The 16,726-nt window shown below is 38.3% G+C and overlaps 1 protein-coding gene across 1 annotated transcript in view; it reads right to left on the reverse strand.

The window, feature by feature from the left end:
• Positions 1–350: 350 nt before the first annotated feature.
• Positions 351–16,726, reverse strand: part of LOC104463269 (protein unc-79 homolog) — a gene marked incomplete at its 3' end in the record, with an annotated part of 68,242 nt that continues 51,866 nt past the window's right edge. Inside the window, 9 exon segments of the mRNA XM_010075519.1 lie at positions 351–436; positions 523–635; positions 1,593–1,631; positions 5,295–5,435; positions 7,192–7,294; positions 8,214–8,297; positions 10,277–10,393; positions 14,013–14,120; positions 16,244–16,726. The exon segment at positions 16,244–16,726 is cut by the window's right edge and continues 627 nt beyond it. Coding sequence (XP_010073821.1) covers positions 351–436; positions 523–635; positions 1,593–1,631; positions 5,295–5,435; positions 7,192–7,294; positions 8,214–8,297; positions 10,277–10,393; positions 14,013–14,120; positions 16,244–16,726 — 1,274 coding nt within the window.

Below are 16,726 nucleotides of genomic sequence, written 5' to 3' on the forward strand. Positions count from 1 at the left end.
GCTAGGCAATAAATACTCGGACTACTTAGAGAAATTGCCATCAGCCACAGGGCTGAGGGAGAACTGAGATGTATGAGCAGAAATGTTCCTGAAAACCTGAAATCATGCCAGGGGAAGGGATGGCCCACACTGCCAATGTCTAGGACAGCTCAACAAAAGCTATCAGTGAGAGCAAAATGCAGAAGGAAAATGGTGAGGACAGCCTAATCCTGCTTCCAGGGAGGACAAAAGAAAAATTCACATTGCTTTTGGTGATAGCTTGAACTCTTAATGAATGAGGAGAAATGACCCAATATTCCTGACAATGCTAATAAAACTACCACCCTTAACAGAGCTGATTGCCAACGTACCTCTAACAGCTGGCTCAGAGCAGCGATGGAACTCAGCTCACTGAAGTCCATGAGAGACGTGGCCAAGGTCCTTAAAAAACTTCCATCTGGAATTTAAATTACATTTTTACAGTGACTATCCATACAGAGGTAACTGAAAGGGTCACAAATGCATTCAGGTACCACACGTTACCTTTAATATTGCTCTGGAAGAGCTGGGGAAAGATGCCATTGGGAGCCAGCTGATGGAACACACAACGGAGGAACTGCTTGGCCACACCTGCAGCATTTCCAGGGATCATCATGCTGAAATGAAGGAAAAGGATGAAGAAAGAAATTGCATTGCAGATGAAACACTTCTCAAAGCTGACTACATGGAGCAAATATTCTTTTTAATTGTGAAAGTGTTCAGTTATGAGTAAGACAGTCAAAAGTAGAACTGTTTTGATCCCAAAAAACAGTTCAGCATGTTGGTTTTATGACTTCAGCTCGACTATGCAGAGCTGAAAAAGTTATGTACACAAACCTAAAGTACTTAAGTCTCACTAAATAGTTGCATTTTTCCTCGTTCTCCACATAGTCCTATTTGTGAGTCACCTGAGTTTGAAATATAATCCTGCTCTAACCTTGTCTATTTCAGTGATACCAGAATGAGGTTCTTGGCTTTGCCATAAAATACATGAACAGGCAAACACACACACTGTAATATTAATTTGCCTCTTGCAGTTTCCTTCAAGAGATTAAGTACTTCCTAGTCATTCCTAAGATGAATGGTTTCATTTAAAAAGCTAAAGTTTTATCTATTTACTCATAAACTGCACATCTTAATGTTTTTTACAGCTTCTCAAAATGCATTTATCCTATTCAGCATCTGATTTACATAATAAGGCGGCACCACCAGGGGTTCTCCATAGCCAAGGATGAATTCACTTGATTGAACGTATGGAGATAGTTTATCAAGACAAATACTGAACACAGAACAAGCTAGAAAAAGCTGCACTGAAATTGTGGAAGCCAGAAGGCACCTTTAAATTAGGTCTGAATCTGAGTTTTTTCAAGTTAAATACATATGAATATGAGTTCTTGTTCATCTTCAGAACACACAAGGTATTTGAGGCAAGTGGGAAAGGACAGGTTTTTCCTCTTACTCACAAACCTTGTAATAAATTTTTTAAAGTTAAATTTAGTTGATTTCAAGGCCAGGGAGGATGATGCTTTAGATGAATTGTTTCATTTTGGCCAAGGTATCCTTTGTTACCATACCTTTCTGCTTGATTAGAAAAACTGGTACTTGATGCCAATCTGGAATAAAAATAAAAAAAAAAAATAAGTGAAGCTCATGTGCTTATTTTGTGTTTAATTTTAAGTAAGCCACTAAAGTATCATTTTTTAAAATAATAAACAATTTTAGAGAACATTTAAAATTCCACCAGAAAGGTCTTCTGAAGACCACATAAATTCAGTCAAATCATGTTTGCATGAGCTATAAACTATTCAGCCTTGCAGTCTCACAAATACTTAACAGCTCTAAAGATAATTCTACTCTTGCCTCCCTGTACTAGCATGAAGATAACAAAGTAAAGCTACTGCCTTACATGCACATCATGGATAACTGCTAACCTACAGGGATTTAGAGAAAAAAAAAAAGTTTGCCAGAAGCTGCCTACAGACTGAAATGTTTCTGATTAACACAGCAACACAAACTAAGTCAAAATTCTCCACTTGGCAGTCTGAAGTGAGGCTTCTAGTTCCAGATTTCGGTGCCTAAATAACTGGCCTAATTTCAGCGTCGGTATTTCAGCTGGTACAAATTGATATATCTAAAAGGAGAGCTCATAGAGCTCTGCTAATTTCCATCTGCCGATGATCTGGCCTTCAATGTTTATCTTTGATTTATGATCATTTTAGGCTGGATTTAGCTCTTGCTCAGTCCTCTGTCAGCCTCTATTCTGAAGACAGTTTCCTCTCTAGTCACCACTGCAAAATCCAAAAAAGGACCCTAAAGCAGCTCAGCTGAATGCATCAGTGTAAACCAAAATGGATTATGATCTTCATTAACAATGCATGATATGCTTGGGACTTTCAACAGTGCAATAGTCTCGGGCTGGATGGTGCAGGGCATTGAAGATCATACTTTCTTCAGTTGTCCCAGAATAAATCAGAAAAGCTCATTAAGGACTGACTGCTCATTAATGACTGACTCAGCTGTTGTTAAAAGGAGTCCACACTAACATACAACTTATTAATTCTGCTGTGCAAAGCTAATTCTGGCTCAAAACATATCTGAAGGCACCTTCAAGCAATACAGACCTTGCTTCTGGAGTAACTGTAGCATCTGCTTGCGTTAAAGCACATGAGGATTTCTGCAGAATGCAATGAGTCTAATCACATGCCCAATGGATATTACACTTATTTTCAAAAATCTACTACAGCTTGCAAATACAACAGCATAAAATATTTCTTCTAAAATAAAACAAAGTCCTATGCAAAGTTTTTCTCTCCTTTTGAATGCAATAATGCAAGTGTGGTTTTTATGATAAATAAAACATTTGGTTTCTAAGTTTGGAAAAACTTCATGAGACATGAACTACACTAAACACTTGGGTACATCTGAAATTTTTTGAAATTTACAGCTTGTATGTATTTATCTTTACCACTCTAAATATTTTGTTGCACAAAGGCCATGAACCCCCATCATTAACTCCATTTTGCAGACTATAAAGCAGAACAGTAAATGGACAGTAGACAGTAAATGGATGTGTTCAAATCTGTACACGTTAAGCACAGAAGTTAAGCTTTTCTAAACTCCTCCCTAACTCAAGAGCCTAAATGCCATTTTCAAACAGGGCTTTGATGCTTGGAAACCTAAATCTCACTGGAAATCAATGAAATAAGAATCAACAATTTGAAAGTCTTGATTCAGGAACTAGAGCACAAAGTTAAGAGCATGCCAGTCTTATAGATGTCAATCTTTAGTTGTCAGTAACTTGAACGCATAACTTTTATCTTTTGAAAATCCCAATAGATGCCTATCTGCACCCGTGGGTACCCAAAAAACTTTTGAAAATCTTTCTATGTATTGTTTATCTATTCTGAAAGGTCCTGGATTTCCTAACTCCTTGTTTCCTCTCCTAAGCATGAAAGTAGCTGTTCTTTTTCTAAGAATAAAAATGCAAGAAGTCTAATTCACTCTCACCTCTGCTATCAGATGGGTATTTGGAGGTAGCACTGCTTGATGAAAGAAAGCAACCTAGGTTATATATACATGAGGCACCTGAACGCCTCTCTGCTTGTATGTGCTACTTATTTTGCACACAGTCAAAATAATTCCTTAGTGGTGAGCCTCTTACTGAACTTAGAATTTGTCAGAAATGACAGCCAGTAGGAACAACACAGGACATTTACCAGGAATACCCTACGTTGCATGCCATCTGCTGCTCTAGAATAATCAGCTGTCTCACTCCAAAGACACAGCATTTCTCCCTCAAAGCACAGAAAAAAGTAGCCCACTCAGCCCTCATCCTTTGATAATTTATCTTCCAAGGGATTTACTTTCTATAGCTGTAGTACTGCTGCATTTACAAGAATCACACAGAATGGATAGCATATGTCTAGATTAGAAACTTTGCCTCCATCAGAGTTCATTAGCAGTGACAACAGGGAATTGCAGCCTTGCAATTAAGGGAAATGGAGGAGTTGAAAAGCTGCTGTGTCTAAATGGAATTGTGAAGAGCCATGTCGCTGCAGAAGTCACAGTCAAGTAATTTTAACTTCAGCCACTGAAAAAAACCACGTAAAAAGAGAGTTGCACATCATTTCTGCACTTCTAGTGCCACTCAGAAGTTTATTCTGAAACATCCCCAACGCATCGCTCCCACTTCTTAGGAAAGAAGTCGTGGAAGTGGCTGAGGCAGCAAGGACAAGTAATGCAATAGTAATGGTGCACTTCAATTATCCCATGTACACTGGATAAAAGTCACAAGAGAAAAATCATAGACATCAAATGTTTAAGACCTTTATCAGAGACAATCTCACGCAGCAGCTGGTTAGGAAGCCCTTACAAAGAGGTTACTCTTTACTTAGTCTTAATTAGCATACAAAATATGGTTGAAAAGCCTGAAGGGCTTCAGGTATGCCAATGAATGATCATACCTAGGGGTCAACAGTCCTCCAGGAGCAAAAAAAATCAGAAAATATTACCCCATTTGTGTGTAACTTCTAAAGCAGGAGCTACACAAAAGTGAAAAATTCAGTCAGAGCAGCACAAAGGAGCAGCCAAGAGAATTCAATCTTTACAAGCACAGAAGTTCTTTAAGAACATTACATTGGAAGCACAGGGCCAAAGTACTCCACTTGTTAAGAAAGACTTCAAGAGAGCAGAAGAAAGGAAAATTGAGGGAGGTTATTAGAAAAAAGAAGGTTTCTTTCAAAAAGCTGAAGTTATGTCTCAAATGAAAGCAGAAAAGAGCACAAATTCTGACAAATCCGATGTAAGAACCACAAGGCAGCAGGCTAGAAAACGGTCCAAGGAGCAACTAGCAGAAGAATAAAAACTAACAGTCAATTTTTCTTCAAATAAAATGGGATCAAGAAGCACACCAGAGAGTATCCTGCATCAAATGCTGTTCAGGTAGCAAACAGTGTACTCAAGGAAGATAAGGGTACTGCAGAAAAACTGAATTAATTCTTTACATTACTGCTTACAGTGGGACAAGCTGGAGAGATTCACGAGCTGGAACCTCCCTTTGGAGGACATCAAAGGAGCTGCCCAAAATTGAACTGACAGTGGAAGAAGTTACATAAGAAACTGATAAAATAATGAGTAACAAAGAAGCAGACAGAACCAGATGTTACTCCCTTAAGAGTTCTAAAATATATAACTTAATATAGTGAAGTTTATGTAAACCCAATTCCGGGCACTAAATTCTTTCAATCATATGGGAGAGAAGAAAGTCCTGAATTTACCTTCCTACGGACTGCATGATGTCCAACAGCAGAGGAGCAGCCAAGTCTGGACTAAGGTGAATGAAGGTTGAGAGCACAACTATCGCCAAGCCTAGTGTTTCTTCATCATATTCTTCAAGAATAGCCCCACAGTCATGGCACCTGCAAAAAACAGTTTTAAAAACTGACATTAACAAATTTGAAACAAAGTATTACTATATATACACACGCATATAATTATGTCTTTTTAAAGTATTATTATTTAGCACATTCTATTCAAGATTTATTTAGAAAGATAATGTAATTGTCATCCTTTTACAAATAATATCAGTCCATGGCTTTCAAATATTAATAAAGCTTCTCACTAACTGCACTGGCTTTTTGTTTATTGACAAATTAAAGAGGGCCACAAGGCAAGCCTTGTTTTGAGTCCTTCATTGTTAGCCAATTCCCTCACTCTCTATTAGACTGCTTCAGTTTGCACTATCCAAGAAAAATCCGCTGCAGTGAAGACTAGCCCTCGGCAATGTGAACACCAGCCAGTTCATGTGACTTAGGCTCAGGCAAGGGCTCAAGTCCCTGGCACTCTTCTGTTTAGCAGCACAGACACAAACAATGACACTCATAGATGATCTAAAAGAGATGGAACAATTTCACATTGTCCTTCCTGTCAGTCATGAATTATGAATAACAAATTATACAATTAAGAAACAACGATCCAATTGGTTCCCACAGCAGTTATAGCTATTAAGAAAGAAATGAAAGGACCTCTCAGGGGCGCAGAACCTTAGATTTCAGAGAAGTCTCCTTTCCCAGGGCAGATTTGCTGCTGAGTCACTTATCCTTCCTGAAATGCTCAAAGACAACTGATGAAGTTCTGAAGGGTTCTTTAAGGTCTAATTATAAAGCGGATGTCAGATTTAGGAGAGATGAGATAGGCTTTCACAACCTTTGAAAAAGGCAAACCAATGTGGGAAAGTGGCTTATCTCAGCCCAGGAAGGCTTGCTTAATTTGATCCATCAATTGCTAATGTCTCCAAGAGATTGTGATATTTAATAATGGAATTGTACAGGCAATTTTCTTGCCTTTGTTACTGAACAGAAAGAAAATATGTCAACAAACCCATGACAGTCAAGCTCAGCTGGTCTGTATGTTAATAGGTGTTGCTAGAGCTTTGGTGAAACTGCCAAAGGAAGTGGCAAGGGCAAGCCTAACTTTTGGGATGCTTCACTTTGTCACACAATCAGGTCCACTGCCAGTCACAGCCTGCACAATGGCCCTGCCTTTCTCTAGTCATCATCCTGGCATCTCTGTCTACTGGACTGAGCGCAGAAGCACAAGCAAGAACTTTTGGTTTCTTTTCACAATTTTTGACCAAATCAACGGATGGCTCCCTGCTGACTGCCTTACTTCTCCAGTAAATGAGTACATTTATGTTTAATACTTCCTTTAGAGGCATTTTAACCAACCAATTTAGGTTTGCAAAAGCTTTTGGGATCAGTGAGAATCAGCATTAAAAATGCTATGTTGATTACACATGATTACACATCAACAGTTACCTACTTCAACAGAAACCCAAAGGAATTTTTAAAAGGAGCTTTTTTTTTTCTAAGGCGAAAGTAGTTTCTGAAGGAACCCTTGATTTAAAATAGCATGGAAAGTGCTTCTCCTGTTCTCCATGCGCACGCAACAGCCTGAGTCATCATTTTGCCTGTGCAAACCCACACAGGTCCTACTGAATTAAAAGCATGTCTTGCTGCCAGTGTTTAGAAAACGTTTATCTTGGGGTAAAAAAATTAATTAAAAAACTCAGCATAGAGATAAATGATAGAATGAGCTTTATATTTCTATATCTATATTTACTTGACCCATTTGAAGTTGAACTAGCTCTTTGAAAGGAACAGAAAAAGAACTTACTTGTCAGACATCACAGTGGGCTGGTCATCGGCAAATTCTTCTGGTGCAGGTACAAACATACTGACTATGCTTGGTGCTGAGAGCAAGCTAGATTTTGTGGCACCTTAAGGCAATTAAGGGAAAAAATGAAAAAAACAAAAAAGGAAAGAAAATCACTAAACAGAAATTCAAACTGCCTGAAGAGCAGACTTCTTCTAAAGAAGAGCCATAATGGTTTTACTGTGCATAGAAAAAAGAAATAAAGTGTGTCTACAGAAGGATCTATAGCACATTCCTTGCTTCTGCCAGATTATTCCAATTACCTAGAATGATCAATTAAAAAAAAAACCACAGCAGCTGGATATAAGCAGACTCTCCAGATAGTACAGAATACTCTTCAGTAATTTAGAGCACCATCCAGAATGCAAGGAATAGGATTTTCACATAGTTATAGCCAGGTTTTTTCCTTCTCACAAATGAATAAACATCCCTCTACTGTGACTTTGGAAGTTTCACTGTCATATTCTCTAGATGGAAGTCCCATGGCAGCACCCAAATGTTAAATGCTGCCATAATGCAGGTTGCAATGTTGGAGTAAGACTTAATTACTCAAAATAAAAATGTCCTCTCTCATGCCCTGAACAGTAGGAAAAAAAAAAAAAGAAAAAAAAAGATGATTCAGGCAAAGAAGGCAGGTCACTGCCCCATTGCAAGGGTGTAAGAAAGTCTGGATGTATTTCAGCTGTGAGGGAGGAGAGTTCACAAAAAATAAGATTCAACCACACTCTGTATACAGAGTCTTATTTCCAGGTTGACGGTCAAAACAAGTACTAGCAGAAAGCCAGTATCTTCTTATCAGTTGTCCCTGTCTTGAATGAAATGTCCTGTCTAATGGTTTTTCAATAATGTACATTCTGCAGGACAGCTGAGGGCTTTAATACGGCTGAATGGAAAAAAAAAAAGTCAGCACTGTTTAGTACTAACCAAATCACCTTCCTGGCAGTCTTAGCAGAGAGATCAGATCAAACAGACACTGAACTAACCTCTGATTCTTAGTGGTGGTCCCTCCAAGTCGGGGTTTAGGCAAACAGGGACATTGCACAGCCGCTTTCCATGCTGTATCTGCTCTGTGAATAAATACAGAACTTCAGTCTCCAGAACTATGAATCCAGCATCTGTCACCAGCACCACAAGTCTTAAACAGTTAAAACAAGAGAAAGACAAATACAACAGCTATTGGGAAAAAAAAAAAAAAGAGTTAATTTTTTTAAGCATAGAAAAGGGAGAGGGAGGAAGGGGGAGTGAAAGATGAAAGAGGGAGGGAAAGATGAAAGAAGTCCACAAAGGAAAAAGGACACAGATAACCCAATACCAAAGAAGGCATTTTAGAAAAGTGTCACTGAACAAGAAAGGAAGTGCTAGCCATAAAGATTCAACAAGATACAGAATATATGAGTAATAAAAAGAGAAATAGTTTGTGCTGACAAAAGCTAGACACAAAGTTATTTCATTTTATTTTACAGACATCAAGCTAAGGAAAAGAGTGGTTTGAAATAAGAAATGAAAGAGACACGTGCTACCTATGAATGTAAAAAAAAAAAAAAAAAAAAAGAAAGCATGCATGAACCAAGCACTCATCATATAGTTATGTGGGATAAGGCTAGTTCCTAGTTGTTACACCTGAGAATGTCTTAAAATTGTGGTGTGACATTGAAATGACAAATAGCCACACTGAGTATTTGTACTGAAAAAAAAAAAGCCATTTTCTGTCCAAACAATAATTTTACTTTGAAGCTAGTAGTTGAAAAAGAGACTGAGAGATGCAATGCTTTCTGGAAAAGAACATTTTACTTTGTATATCCATGCTTGGAGGCTTTTGGCTGGAATGAATATGGGAGAGAAAAGTCAGATGTTGTGAAGAATGCTAGTGGATTTGAAACAAGATTAACATGTCAGAGTTCCTAAGTGGTTTTGAGTACCAACTTGTTCCTCTTGAATACAGGCTAACTACTCCTTGCAGAATGAAAGCAGTAACTTTTTCATCTCTAAACTCCTGCTTGAGAAACTAGGTAATACCAGCTAAGTCTCTTCAATAAATAAACTTACCTGCTGATAGGACAAAGAAAAACATTGTTATCATTGACAAATTCTGACCTGTGTGATTTAAGGATCTCGTGGTAAGCATGCTACTCAGCAGACTGGAGTAGAAAGGATAATCCTGAACTATATACCATATCTTTAGCCATTCTTCTGCTACAAGATTTAGTTTGATGGAACTTGATGCTGAAGACTGAATTAAGCAAGTATTTTTACTCAGCTGTCCAGAACTGGTGGCGAGACATTCATTCAGCACGCTAAGCTCCATACAACACTTTAAGCATTCCTTTCTCTGGATGCATCTCGTTCTGCTGATAAATTCCTAAGAAGCACAGTTCCAGAATGTCACTAACATCAAGATGGGCAATAAAATATCTAGTATTTGTGATAAACCAGAATTAACTCTTTGTTTAGTGACATCTGCTATGAATTTGGTCATAACAGAAAATCTTTGCTAGAAGTCAAAAACCAAATAGAACACTTGAGTAATAAGGAAATTATGTAGTTAATTCAGTTTTCATTGCTTTGCATTCATCTTAAAGGGAGAAAAAACAGGTCAGTGAGTGAACAGAAAATTCAGGTATTCAGCATGAGCTGGCATAAACTTCTCTAAAGGGAAATAAATCTGGCTGATATAAGGCACAACTCCTTGGTGTACCAACACCATTGTAAACATACATGCAAATAAATGATTCCATGTACCAGGGATGAAATCCTATACCTAATAAAATCAACAGTGATACTTCAATTTCATTCAATGAGGCCAGGAAATAATCCAAGTAATATGTAAAATTGTAGGAACACCACTGTACCAGAGAGACCACCTCCCAAATAAGTAACTATTCCAATTCATAGCGGGTGAGAATCTGGTACTCATTATAAAGTTTCACTTTAGACTTGAGATTGATCACGGAACTGCAATGGTAGAATAGAAACACTTTTTCAATGGATTGATACAGAAAGTAATTGGTCTAGGAAATAGAAATAAAGAACAATAAATGCAGCTCACCAGTATCCCAAGTGCTGATATTGTGGGGAGCACTAGACTGGTGTTCCAGCTGCCTCTTCATTAGCTGGTTCATTGTCAGAGCTCCCAAAGAGCCTCTTTTCATTTGTCTGAACTGAGCTGCAAGTCAGAAATGCAAAAGGATTTCAGGGGCTCAGACACCATGTAAAACTACCCTTATTTCCTGATCTTACAAGCCAGCATGAGATAAATAATGAAAGGACAATGACTGTTTGCTCTAAGGATCTTGCTCAAGTCAATACGCACTTTTCACACAACTACACAGGGTAGAATACTGGCCCCAATGACATCAGTCATAAGTGACTTGGATTCAAGCTCTCATCCCTTGTGTCCACTCTCAGTGCCTTTTTTATCTCAAAATATCATGAAAGCTCTTCAAAATACTTGGTATCCGTGAAGTGTAAGATACTACCCCAAAATTCCGATGCTGACAGGTGTTAAATGTATATTTGAATCCCCCTCAGAGTGTACCGAGGAAGGAAACTCGGTCTCCTGACAGCAAAGTATGGAGGACTGCTCTGTCTATGCTCACCATAAGAACATAAATTCACTGACTGTGTACCACCAGCAAGCACCCTTCCTGGGTGACATCACCTGAACAGGCCTCCTAAATACCCACCACTCAGGCATAACATCTGCACATTCTTCTGAAGTGTGAAGCCAGCACGCCTCTGAAGATGGGTCCCTTTTGTAACTTCACTGCCATTCTTCTTACACGGAGCTATCAAGCAACAAGCATTTGATTTTTCCTCATCCACCTATTTATAATATTTCTTTAAATGGATATTATGGTTGCTTTAAGAGATGTGTCTCACTGGATAATGCTCACACACACAAAACCAATTGTGGATTTAAGACTTTTTTGGTCATGTACTTTCTCAGTGCTTAAATGGAGGAAGAAACAGATCATATACAACACCTGACTCTTACTTTTTTCTCCATTCATAAGAAAATTCAAATTGAATGAGCATAACACGTTCGCATTGACAGCTGAATCTAAGCAATGTATTTCCAACACTGAAACCAAAATCACTGCTCACAGTACGAAGACAGGCCCTGCTTGAGCTAGGCATGTGAGACTGCTGACAGGCACCTCCATGCAGGAAGGCTTTTCAAATGTTGCCTTAGGTATATGTTTAAGTGCTTTCCTCAACAGGGCCTTAAAGCAAGGGCAACAAAGCAAAATCTTCTAATAATAATTATTTTCATCTGCAACTACATTCAACTTCATTAAAAAGAATATTAACACAGTATCAGGTAGCTCCCTTCAAAAATTCCAAACAATAACAAGCTAAGCTCTAAAAATAAACCCAGCATTTCACATTATTAGCTGTGATGAAGAAGTACAGACAAGGCATAAACTACAGCTTTCAGAAAGCTCTGAGGGGTTGAGTGTTTTTTACTACACTTGCTCTACTCAGTTCCTATCTGAGAGTTTCAAATTCAGAGAAAGCAGACTACTGCCTAACAAAACAAATATAGGCCCTGAGTAATAATAAACACAATGATAACTTCAGTGGGAATCTGCACACTGAAATTATTTTATTAGGTGAAGTATTTTAAGTTTTCCCTCATTATATGCTTACAATGTACCAGAGTGCATTTAATCTCTATTTTTGGTCCAAGTACAAACTTCTCCAGCATTGCTGCAAAGCAGCCTTTGTATAACTGAACTTCTGGAACTGAACCAGACCATGTTTCACTTTTTAAAGTTATATTGCAGCTGCCTTTCACAGCAAATTAGGAGAAAAATAGAATTTCCATCGTTTTCAGGGCAAGGATTTTAAATAGATGCTTTATCACTTTATCAAGCACAGAGTTTCCTGATGAAAGAACAGCAATTAACATTAGAACTGACAAGACTGCTTGGAGTGCAGATGACTGACAAAATATAAAAATTATCTCTTTGAATTTTCTTAACAGCTTTTGGGATTGTAATTAAAAAAATTTCATGCATATTTCACATAATCAGGCTATTGTTGAGCAGGTTTGATTTCCAGGGTTATTTACCTGATTTCTCAAGGACAGCTATGATTTCAAATATTATTAAGTTAGGAAAAAAAAATCTCACAAACAAAAAACCTAGAGAGCTGACAGCCTTTGAACAGTGTTGGAGCCAGTGTGATTGCCATGGACCAGCACGTGATTTTTCATGCCTATGACTCACTAGTGGCAGGGAGGGAAGTTTTCCTTGATCAAGTTTTCTGCAAGAAACGTAACAATCACGAGAAGATCAGTAACCTTCATATAGTAGTAGCTGGTGAGCCTTTCATACACTACCTAGTGATCTAGCCAATCATCCCTCCACTGGTGTGGAATTCTCTACTCAAGAAGTCCAAAGGCAAAATCTTCCTATGATAGTTAATGATGTGTGCTTTCTGTGGCCAAGCACTGGCTGTACAAGGTGTCATAGTTTTGACTATGTTATCTATTTGTTACAGAAGTGCTTTGTGCTCACAGAACTGATCAGGGCTTACTATGCAAAGCACTGTAAAGACACATAGTAGAAGGTCAAAAATATTTCAGTCTAAAGGGACAAGAGACACAATGGAAGCATTCATGTCCCTTTTCGCAGTTGGAAACCGAGCCACACAGAAAGAGGAAAGGAATATTTACAAAGGAATGTAGGCTCAATATGATAGAGGTATTATTCCCAATTTCATATATCGGAATTTGCCTCGCACTCAAGGAAACCAGAGAGAGAAAGGTCTTAACTGGCACCTCTTTAGCTGCTTTTGTAAGTGACATCTGTATCATTAGGTGCCCAACAAACATACTCTGACTACGAGATGCACATGACATAAGACACGTTGTAAACTGGAGAGGAAACCTCTAATTTGGACTACTTATTTAGCATGGCTAAAATAACACCTTCCTTTAATAGGTCAGACACCTCTTCCAATCAAATCAGCAAATGCTAAATTGCAGAAATTAAAATTTAACTTTTCTATAGCAATCTGAAATTGCAGTTCAGCAACATGGTTGAGCTGATCTAGCAGCTCACTGATATAAAAGTAGTTTATCATTCCCCCTCCTTTTTCTACTAGTCAGAGGCCTGCCTCATCAACCTTCAGATGTGTTACTTAACATTACCTAGATGGACATGCCATTCTGGATTTTGTTAGTGTTCGAAGATGCCCCCAATTTCCAATGTTATCGACCTCTGTTCTGTTAAGCCATGTGTCAAAGTCTACTTAAACCAATCCAGTTCACTTTCCACTGAAATGGGTATGGGAGTCTCGGATAAATAGTTACCACATTCCAGTAGCGGCTGAGGAAGTAGCATTTCAAGGCATTTTACAAAAATTGCATGAGAGATTTTTTTCCCAAAATACAGTAAGAAACGCACTGAAGACCATATTAACAGCCCTGTGGGGCTCTCATCCTCTACTTTAGTGCACTGACAGTTGATGATGCTTTCTCTCACTGGAAAACAAACATTCAGGTTTACTGAAATATTGCTTTTAGCTGCTACCTACTCTAATTCAAGAAAACCACATTTGTCAAATTTACCATGTCACAAGAAAAAATATCTTGCAGACACTAACTGCTAAAATCCTGCTGACCATCAGAGATTTAGCAGATCTAATGATATCCAACACAGTTGTACTTCCAAGAATCAATGAAACTCAGGGGAAGGCATTTACCACACATGATATGCATCTGACACACAAATACAGCAACTTAGATTTAATCCTCAAACCAGAGCTAAACTTACTTGATATGGAAGAGTGACTACTTGTCTCTGGGACACCTGCTTCAAGGGTCGGTGCAGATGATGACTCTCTTGGCATTTCCAGTGTTGAAAGTCCCTTGGAACCAGGATCTGCACATGAAAATTGTGCTTAAACTCTCCGTATTTTGAATGAATAAACATTTTCCATCCACTTTCTCCTTGGATTCCTTTTTCATGTCTTTTCAGTCATCCATGCACCATCTGACATTCTCAGCAGTTTTAAAAGGATTCAGTGTGTGCATCATAAGAACTTTTACAGAAACACAGAGATCTACTGCTTAAAATCACTTTTCAAAGGAGATTTCTACCCATGCTCTTTAGAGCTCAGAACTAATAAACGCACACAGAGTTTGATTTTGATCCCACTCACAGAGTAATCGATTAGCAGAACCACCAACATGGAAATAAGAGAGGTACCACTGATCTAAACTAGTTTAAGTGACAGCTTAGCATCTTTTAAAAGCCTTATCTCCAACATGTTATCAGTTTTCACTCAAAAGGCTGCTGATCTAGCAGTTGATCAAAGATTCAAAGAGTTTTGATTCTACCATCAAAAAGAAAAATAAGCCATTAAAACTAATATTATTTTATGATAATTGATACTGTCAATATGGAAAGAACAAAGCAAAGAAATTTTCAAGTGTTGAAGGCTGGTTTCAGCATATCCTATAAAAATGAATACGTATCTGCACTGTAAAAAGTCTCAGGCAGGAAACTCTGTAGCCCAGCATCATGCACTTGAAGAAACAACCCATTTGGATATTTGATTCAGAGATAATTATATCAGAAGCCCTTCTAAAACATACAGAAGTATAATAGGCTGACAAAGCTTGAATAAGACTTTGAAATTATGATCAGTCCATTAAGATGGCAATATTAAGCCTACTTAAATGAATTACAACACATATGTTCTCAAATAAACTAATCAATAAAGGTAAACAAAACAAAACAGAACGTGAGAGATAGTAAACTACTCAAGTCACTAAATTACCTAGTTATCTGAATCGCCTGTATCAACCTGTAATGTAAGTGAGCACTTAATAAGTCACCGTGAATGTGTTATGCTCCCTTGGATGACATACTTAGATGCATGCAGCCAAAAGACCATCATATATACTAAAATCCCAAGTTCCACATGGTGTCTCAGAACTGGGACAGCCCTTCCAAGCAGTTTCAAGGACGACAGTGTTAGTTACTGCATGAAAACTGGCCCTTACTATTGGTCAAAAAAGCATTTGAATCTAATTGCACAAATCTTTAATGACCGTTATTTTCTAAGAACCTAGGTGAAAGGTTCAAAACCACTTGTCTCTTGTTTTGTTTTTACAAAGCTCCAGTGGTTCTTCAGCTTAGTGGAACCATAAATGGAACGATAGTTCTGAAACATAAAGGAAACAGCACAACTATGATCACACTGAATGATTTCTCCCTGTAAAACTGGAATATTGTAATAGGAAATTATACTATGGTTTCCTCTGAAAAATCCTGAAAAAAAACAGCCAAAGAAGTAGAGACAGCAACAGCTCAAACACACTTTCTCTCCACCTGAAAAACTTAGTAACAAAACCCTGTATTGAAATGAGCTGAAGAAACTTGGGATATACAGAAAAATTGTATGGCTTTCCCCATGCCTGAACTTTAAGTCTTTAACAAACACAAGCCATGTCAACTTGGGGGATATCCAATACAAAGGCAGCTACAAAAAGTCTTCAGTGTATAAAAACAAAATATGTGTGTACGTCTGATCCGAAATGCAAACTGTGGTTAATTCCAAGCGTTCTTAGCTCTCAAGTCCACAGCCTGCTCAGCTTTACACTTCATGATCCAGTCTGCTTTCCACTGCCTTATGCTTGCAGAAGGCAGGCCAAAAATCACTACACACAAAAGAGAATCCATGTAGCCTGGACTACATGAGCAGAATAAAAGGCACAGAAGTATGAGAATTTTTCTGACTCGGATATCAGAACCAATATTTTTGGCACTGAGCTCCACTTCCTTTTCAAATGGGCCCTCACACATGCATGATACCTGTACAGTTAGTACATTCCTTGTGAGAAATAAACACGTGAAAAAAGTCATCTAACTCAGACCGCATCAGATGCTACATATACACATCCCTCCCTATACATATACCCATCTCTCCTTACACTGGTCTGTTACTAAAACCTCCACGCAGCAATAAGCCTTTTGATTGAGTCAATGATTGAGCTCACCTGCCTCCTTCTGCTCTCCCAGCTTGTCAAGGATGTTAAAGGAAATGTCCAGATATTCTCTCTGAATAGCACTCACAGCAATCTTCCTCTGCTTCCTCTGGCGCGGAACAATCTGAATCTTAAATTCTGACTCCTCAGTCTCCTCTTCTTGTTTCTGCTCTGTGTTTTGTTCAGTGTCAGACTCTGCATTGGTATCAAATTTATCACTTTCTGTTTGGTTTTCAGAATCTTCAGGGACTTTAATAAGTACTGTCTTTACATTTGGGCTTGGAATTGGTCTAATTTCCTCCAGGCTGAGCTCAGAATTATCATCAAGGGACATTTCTGGAAGGGCAAATGACTTCTGCAGCAGGTCCCTTTTCTGTTTCAGTGTTAGTGGGTTCCCACAGGAAGTGTCCTGAAGTTCTTCTGGCTTAACCAGCTCTGAAGAGTCCTTTTGATCTTTGGGAGAAGTGGAGAGGATCTCCTCTGTTCATGCTGAGG

The sequence above is a fragment of the Pterocles gutturalis genome, unplaced genomic scaffold, assembly GCF_000699245.1.
Source record: "Pterocles gutturalis isolate BGI_N339 unplaced genomic scaffold, ASM69924v1 scaffold30902, whole genome shotgun sequence".
In the NCBI taxonomy this organism is placed as follows: domain Eukaryota; kingdom Metazoa; phylum Chordata; class Aves; order Pterocliformes; family Pteroclidae; genus Pterocles; species Pterocles gutturalis.